This window comes from Camelina sativa, chromosome 20 (genome assembly GCF_030686135.1).
Source record: "Camelina sativa cultivar CO46 ecotype springtype chromosome 20, ASM3068613v1".
Lineage (NCBI taxonomy): Eukaryota > Viridiplantae > Streptophyta > Magnoliopsida > Brassicales > Brassicaceae > Camelina > Camelina sativa.
In genome coordinates this window covers 30,982,543-30,991,434 of record NC_141899.1, presented here as the reverse complement: position 1 = coordinate 30,991,434, position 8,892 = coordinate 30,982,543, and the positions used below count along the sequence as shown (strand labels likewise).

The window sequence follows — 8,892 nt, the reverse complement described above, 5'->3', positions numbered from 1 at the left end:
CTCTCAAACTCCGACATTAGGGTTTGTAGCCTCGCCTCCTTTACTCTCTCAGCTCCAACATAGCGAGACTTGATTGCGTCCCAAACTTCTTTAGGTGTAGCAAGATTACCGACTTGTAGGGTTAGAGTTTCCGGAATAGATTGGAATAGAAGAGCCTTAGCTAGATCAACCTTGTCAGCGTCAGCTTCCCCTGTTTCAACCGTTTCCCATACCTTGTTTACCCTTAGCATCACGTTCATCTTCATCGCCCACACCGTATAGTTAGTGGTGTAAGCATCGGACATTGAAGGTTTGACGTGCTTGTCTCCTTAGCTGTGGATGTCATGGCAACGATATCTCCCATCTCTCTCTTGATCAACGATGTCTTAGTTCAATGAAGAATATGTGTTTTGGCAAAGATTCAATAATGCTCTGATACCAATTATTGAATCTTAACACAAAGTTTAAACAAATAACTCTTGTTTATTGCTTTAGAAACTTCTCAAAACCAAAGCACCTCAATCTCTCTAATCTCACAAGTGTTGTTACAACCTAACAACTCCTTATATAGAGAGAGATTCTTAATATTCTTTAATTAAAACAATAATTAGATAACTCCTAACTTGTCCTAATCCTAATCCTAATTTTTTTGGGAACCATGATTCGGTGAGATTAGATAACTTGCCGTTTGGTACATAAAGTAACGTGGGTTGATATTTGTGTCCCACATAGGTGCTTTGAACTGCCAAATGCTGAATTTTTGTTTCTTTGTTCGTCTATGCACATGTTTACTCCAAATTTTGTAATGTTTCATTAGCAAGACCCGAATAACACACAATATACTCAAGATACTTCAAATTTATGAAATATTCGTAGACTCAAAAAAAAAAAAAACACAAAAAAGCAAAATAAAGTCCAACCCCATAAAAACACAACATATCATAGCCAAAATGATTCATCATTTTGAACTTAAATTTATTTGGCTTATGTTAAATTCGTGAGATCAACACAACACACTTCAATGAAACCCATAAGGAATAAAATGATATTTTACCAAGTCACCAGAATCTAAAGATGTATTGGATCTATGAGCAAGGTAAATATATAATCCTTGAACTTTCCATCGCGATGGTTAAAGACATCATCTGCTGTATAGAGAACATCTAACAAGCGTCCGAAACCGATGAACTGGTTAAGAATTGGACGAGAAATGTTGGTCATTTTGATGCACTCTTCGTTTACGATCTTGTTGATATTTCCAATCATTTTCCCAAATTTCATATTGGCTTCTTCTTTGGTTAATCCGTGTTGCTTCATGTAATAGTTGACTGCGTTTGCAGTATATCCTTTCTTCATATCGTCCTGACAAATTTAGTTAAATTAGAAAATGGTGTGACATCTAAACACAAATTTAGTTAAAGTTTTTGACTTTTTGAATCCTTCCACAATAGGGAAAATAGAAAAAAATATTAATATAGGGAAAGCAATAATTTATTTCTTTGACGTATAATTGTAAAATATTATTAAATCATCAAATATGTTGACATAAAAACAACAAAAATCAAATATATGTGGTTTCGGTTTTCGATCGGGGTAACAATTTTTTGATGTAGACCAGGTTTGGCAAAAAGAACGGTTCCCGGTCACATCCGGTCGATAGATTCGGTTTTAATCATTGCCTAAGCTTTTCTAAAAACTAAACTAATGTTTGTGTACCTCATAATCGGTCATATCATCCATGAGACGTGTTTTTGCAGCCAAAGAACGGACGAGCTTTGGTCTAGATCTTAGCAACTCAAAATCTTTCTTCTTACCAATCTCTCCAAGTCCCATAATAGAACATGCCATTGCTACATATGCACCAACCTCAGCCTCACCAGCCTCCATGTACTGATCAAAGTTAGGCATGTGAGCTGCTCGTGTCCATTTGATAAGCTCTAGGTTTGACCTCACGAGTATCTTAAACTGCTTAGTTACACCAAAATTTTAAACATGTTAAAAATTATTACTAGCCAATATTAGCCATGAATGTATTTATTACATGGATTCTTATTATGAATACTTAGGGTTTGTGTAAATAATCACCTCTTCTATCATCTTCTCCAGCACAAATGATCTTCCTTGTGACCTCAATATTTCTTCATACTCTTTAAAAACGTACATCACATATTGGAAGGAACTCTTCATGTGACCTTGAAGATTTCCCATGTAATCTGGTTCCCATCTGCTCATATAAAAATGCAAAAATGATTATAGAGTATTATCGTTTATTGGATTTTGACATTTTGTAGTGAGACTGCATGAATCGTTTCAAGTTATATATGTACCGTTCAAGACAATCAACCAGGCTTGTAACTTCAGGAATTGAACCATGAATATCGCAAGCGTCATCTAAAAAAGTGATTAGTAAGTATAACTTAGCTGACATAATTCTGCCAAGTGAGACCTGCGGCTCAAAGTTGATCACCAGTGCTGAGAACCAACTCTCGACAGTTCTTTCTTTTCTGTTACGTGGGAGGTCTAACGTGTCGTTTAGTTCCCTCCACCACCTATGAAAATTTACAAAATATTAAATATATATAAACACATAAAGGACCCTAGCCAGCTCCCTTGGAAGAAAACTAGATCATTTATATATCCACATACATGGTGATAGTTTTTAGTTCTTGGAAATAATGAAGCTGCAAGAACTTGAAATTGAGCTTTGCTAGTTTGTGAAGTGTTTCATCGCGGTCCTCTTCTTGTTCATAGAAAGAAATATACTCTCTTGCAACTAGAGCTTGGCTATTCCGGTGTTGAGGTATGTGAAGAGCTTTTTGTAAAAGCTTTAATAGATGTGGTGGGCTCGCTCTGTGACATGTAGCTAGTGGCTCCAAGTGGTTTAGTGTGAAGCTCAATGCTTCATCCAATATATGATCCGTCTGTCAATTGGGCTCAGAGACCATGGACTGTCCAGGTCCAAATTAAATTGGACCGGTTATGGTCATAACCAAATTTGAAGTGGTCAAATGGACCTAAAACCATTTTAGCCCATTAATAAATGGTCCAAACTAATTTGAACATGGGCTGTCCAATAATTCTTCAAAATTAGGGATTGTAAAATTTGGGGGAAATTTTTTTTTTCATTTTGTCAAAAACACGAAATTAGAGTTTCTATCTCTCCCCTCTTTCAATCCAATTATGAATTTATGAACTTTTATAATTATGAGTTTATGAAATTTTATAATTAAGAGTTTATGAAACTTTAGTAAATTATGAGTTTTAAATTTTGGTTCAATCTGCAACCAATGGACAGACCAATTGATCATGGTCCTATTTGGTTTGGACATATTTGGGTATGGGTGTATTTGAGCCTTGACCATAAATGACCATAAAATGTATGTGTCCAATTGGTCATACCCATTTGGACATGGACAGACCAATTTACAACCCTAGATCCGTCATTGTCCCAAAGTGCACAGCTTCGTATAAGCTTAACATACCCTTGATATCTTCTGTTAAACTTTTCTTGAACTTGCCATTGTTTCCTTTGAATCTGTTGAAAACATCTACACATGGAAACAAATCATTTTTTTAAATTATATATATATATATATATATATATATATATATATGTACATCAAGAATTTTATGACATGTTAAAAAAATCCATACCGGACAACATGTTGTGACCGTATGTCCTGAAAACTCTAAACATGATTGAGATTGTGTACAAATCATTTTCATCAGCGATCAAATCATCTATCTTTTCAAAAGCATGTTTCAAGGTCTCCTCGATCTCGTTCTCAAAATAATAAGAGAGACCAAGGCTTATCAGCAAATGAATCAGAAGTATTTTCCTCTTTATTGCACCGGAAGACAAACTAAATATGTCTTCTCTCACTTTGGGTTTGAGTTCCTCAATCTCTCTTGCAAGGACGTTAAAATCCTGAAAGTCGATATATATACATGTCAAAGATCCTTTTATTTATATATCACTGTTCGAAAAAGCGTTCTAGGCGTCCGCCTCCGCCCCGTCTAGGCACTAGGCGCTATAGCACCGCCTAGACAATCGCTTTGACCGCCTAAAATTGTAGTATCATCATTTTAGTGTATTTTAAAAATTTTAATTGCACAAATTTAAAATATTTAAAGTTTACTTCTATAAACATAATTATAAATGTTTAATATGTTATTTAAAATGAATTAAAATAATATTTTTATTTATTTTTCTGTTTTTGATTTAATATTTTTATTATTTTTATATATATTTTGTATATAATATCAGATATATAATAGTTTATAATGTAAACGCCTAAACCGCCTAAAACCGTCTAAATTCTGATTAGGCGTTCTAGGCGCTAGGCGTTGCATCACCACCTAGTTAACGCCTAGCGCTTTCTTGAACACTGTTATATATACATAACTATAACTACATATAAGGTTTTTTTGATGAATGAACTTTACGTTCATTACAAAAAAAAAAACAACTTTAAGTAAACGAGATGGAGATGATGAAAAAAATTGAAAAAGTTTCGTCAAAATAGGAAAAAGGTAAAATGTTTCCGTTCTATATTGCCTGAAGAAGAGAACAAACTGTCAATTAGTTTGAGTTCGGATAAAAAAAAGTGAAATAATTATTGATTCAGTGGGGTCATAAAACATAGTATATAGTATTAAACAAGCTTTAATAAGCCAAAAGAAATTTAGAAATAATTACATGGAGGCAAGTACCACTCCGTTGACACATATCAACACAAATTACTAGTCTTTTTATATCATGGTCCTGGTCATATATCTTACATAATATTGATATGAGAAAGTTTTTTTTTAACTTTAACTTAGGAGATGATACTTAGCTTACTATTTTTTTGACACCTGTATTTTTTTGTTTGGAACTACAAGCTCATAGAAAAAAAAAACCCATCAACATTTCCTTCCTCCCTTCTTTAATCATAAACATATGCAGCTTCCAAAATTCTAGAACCAACTTATATCAGTATGTGGTTGGTTTCATTTCGGAACTAAGCCAACATTAAATTAAATTTACAGGTTTGAATTTTCGGGTTTAATTTATGTGTTTCAATCTTATATAATTTTCACAGGCACAAGTGGAATCAAATTTAAGTAAGATGGTGGGATGGTATTATTTAAGTAAATTAATTGAACTTTTTTTTAAATTTTTTTATATAAAATTCAATTTTTGAGCTTACTTTCTCAGAAATTACGTAAAATTGTGAGATGTTTTAATCTAATTCTATAATTATTTTGTTTGGTTCACACTTATTATTTCAAACGTCATGGTATTTTTGAATTACATAAAATTTATAAGTTTTCATATCAGGAATTTCAGGATAAGTTATGAACATAATCAGTTATATCTTGATTTGAAATAATACCATCATTTTATGCATTGTCTTATATCTACCCACTATTTTCCTCAATTTTCATTTTTGTTTATATTACTTCTCATTTTTAATTTATTATTTTGAAACACTTGCAAATTTATGATCATTAATATTTGATCTCAATCCCTTCTTTCTCTTAAAGGCTCAAAAATTCTATAAAGCTTGGTTTTCTAAAAACAAATTATTACCATAAAAACACATCCTCGAAAACTAAAACATTTACTTTCTATTCTATCCTCTATTCAATTTCCAGCGAACAACAAAACACTGGTAAAAATAGTATCGTTGTTCGGATCATCCATTTTTGGGAAGTTCCTAACTTTAGAAGAAATATTATCTTACTAAGTCTTGAATAATTTTTCCAAAAATGTAAATTAGTTTTACTATTGTTTATCTTTTGATGATTTATGCAATCATTTTTTTTTGTTTGTCAACGCAATCATTTTAAAACATTTATAAAAGAAAATAAATAATTGTATGTGTATTTGATTTTAAAAGAATTTTAATCTATAATGATGATGGGCGTCATATTCTTAGATTAAGAGTTGAAAGAAACCTTACTATATTATATCATTTAATTCTAAAGTAAAGTTTTCTTTTGGCAAGCTCCAAAAGATTGTCATTTGATGCTCTCTTTTTTCACAAGTGTCATTTTGTTTCTTTAAATTTTTAGTGTAACAAATTTATTCAATTGAATTTACATAATAAAATTTTTTCTTAACAAATAATTTGATGATTAAATAGTTTAAGGCTATAAGATTATAATATATATATATATATATATATATATATATATATATATATATATATATATATATATATATATATATATATATATATATATATATATATTTTGGGTCGTATAAAATAATGTCGAGTAATAATTGGCTGTGTTATTTCCACACTTTAATAAAAATAATTCACATGATCTTGATAATACATTATTTTATTTCATTTTCAATCCATTTACACAAGGCCAATGATAATTCCTTAATGCACAAAGCACCATCACACCAGGGATTGAGTCTTACAACGGCTAATTGACCGGCATGTTGTAGCCAAATGGTTGGCAAAAATAAAATAAAAAAGTAAACTAAAGTATATTTTAATATATAATTTCTAAATAGCTAAATGAGAATTGAATATATTTTTTTGTGATAAAGAGATAACTATATATATTTCTGTTTAAAGAGAGAAGTGAATATATATTTAAATTCATGATTTGATTAGCTAAAATATCTTTTCATAGATCTATATTTATAATATATAACTCTTGAATATATATATTTAAAAATAGACAATTTTAGTTCTTAATTCACAATAATGTATTTTTATAAACCTGACATATATTTTATTAACTTTCCTATTCCATCTCATCAGTCTCATATTTTGTACTAACTCTCATTCTTGTAACTTTCATAATATTTATAGTAATGCAATGATTAATAATAACATTTAGAACTACTACATATATAAGAAAATATATTAATATGCAATGATTGCATATCTATAACTCTCACATAGTTTATGTGACTCCTATAACAATAAAATACTCCCTTTGTTTTAATTTAATTGTCGTTTTAGGTTTTCAATGAAAATGTTCGGTGAGTATTCCAGTTTTATCCCTGCTGTTTTAAAGTTTTGACTAATAAGCTATTTATAAAATATATTAATTAAGGGTAAAACAGATAATTTAATAGTTTTTTAATTTATGTGAGAAAACATTAAACGATAAGTAAAAAAGCGGAAGAAGTATAAATTACATTTATCTAATAAATAGAAATTGATATAAAACTTAATGCATTTATTATCCAATTAAATAATAAATTTTATATATGCTCTTAACTACAATTTCTTTTATAAATAGAAAAACATATTTTACTAATCTTCATACTGTATCTCAAATCTCACATAATATTTTTATTTAATTAATATTATATTAACTAAGAATCTTCAAAATTACAAAAAAATTTAAAAATAATGTAAATTAAATACGTGCGTAGCACGGAATGACTTCTAGTATATATATATATAGTTGTTAATGGGTATATAAGACTCACCGAGTCAGTGATGGGAACACTGAGGAAGTGATCACCCCATTGAGAAGGTGGCAATTTAAAAAAATTGAAGCATATATCCTGATGAAGATCATCTTTTGGTGTTTCCATAGTCATGAAACGAGAGAAAGAGAGAGAGAAAGAGGGAGATCTAGAGAAAGAGTGAGTGTGGTGGTGGATAATTTGCAACGAGGTAGACATATATATAGGACAAAATGAGAGTTGATGATCATATAAAATATCGTTATACCTTTATACATGTTGCTGATAATTAAAAAGGTATATGTTTATCATAATGATATAATTTACAATTATACATATGCATATTGATATAAAACTATAACATGTATATTTAAAAGATGTTCACATATGTAATATCACACCAAATTGGAAAAAGTATCGTAATTCGTAAACTGGTCAGCTTTTTTAATTAACGCGTCTTATAATAATAGTACGTATCATACCCAAATAGTATATGTTTTATTGTATGTCTTGACTAACTCATAATGCGTACATCTTCTCTATAGTAAGTTGTGTTGGTTGGGGACTTCGTTTTCTGTTGTAAACAATACTGTTTTTTAAGAAAAGACTTCCTTTGATGTTTGAATTAGCAATATAGTCAATAGTTATGATTTATGACACTGAAATTCTATGCACCTTTATAAATGAAGAGATTTGGAATTCTCCACACCTTTACTTACAAATAAAGAAATTGACAGGCTTTAACATTTACGGCTCTTTAAATGAATTGTAGTTTTACCATTTTGATTAAAACCTTAATTATGGTGGATTTACTGGTTAATTAGACTCCATTTCTAGCATTCTCATCAATCGCACTTTAACATTGCCTCTTCTCATTAGTTTTCCTTGGCTCTAACCAAAGTGATGATGTGCTTAGTGAAATAAAGAAAATACTTTTTGTAAGGAGTTTGTGACTGTATTATATAAATGTTTGGTGGCACACCATTTTTAAAAGAACCTCTTTGGAAATTCTTGTCTTCTTTCTTCATGTTTTTTTTCGTTATTAACTTAAGAGGTCTTAGAAAGCAAAGTTCCGTTGATGGTCTTATTCTTAGACCTAAGTACTAAAAAATTTTGTTTTTCTTTTTGTGAAGAGTCCGTGACTGTACTAGATGTTAGGTAGCTATGTTAATCTCTGAAGCTATCCTATTTATTTTTTCTTTCAAAAGAGTGGAATCGAAAGACCATTCAAGAGAACCATGTACATCTTATATGATATGAGAAGATTTTTCTCAATTTTTGCTAAGGAGATGACACTTGGCTTACTATTTATCTGACACTTGTATTTTTTTTGTTTGGACCTAATTAACTATAGTTTGGACCTAATTAACTACAGACCCATAAAACCAAAAAAAAAAAACCATCAACATTTCCTTTTTCCCTTCTTTAATCAATAACATATGCAGCCTCCAAGAATCTAGAGCCACCTTATATCAGTGTGTGGTTAG

General features: G+C 30.3%; 1 protein-coding gene across 1 annotated transcript; it reads right to left on the bottom strand.

Moving 5' to 3' along the window:
• Positions 1–807: 807 nt before the first annotated feature.
• LOC104771641 (alpha-barbatene synthase-like) lies at positions 808–7,534 on the bottom strand. Its single transcript, XM_010496202.2, has 8 exons — positions 7,427–7,534; positions 3,634–3,907; positions 3,425–3,527; positions 2,626–2,904; positions 2,307–2,528; positions 2,065–2,203; positions 1,696–1,944; positions 808–1,341 (listed from the first exon to the last, which is right to left on the bottom strand). Exons 1-8 carry the CDS (start codon positions 7,532–7,534, stop codon positions 1,048–1,050), a joined length of 1,668 nt encoding a protein of 555 aa, XP_010494504.2. The 3' UTR covers positions 808–1,047.
• Between the last annotated feature and the right edge of the window lie 1,358 nt (positions 7,535–8,892).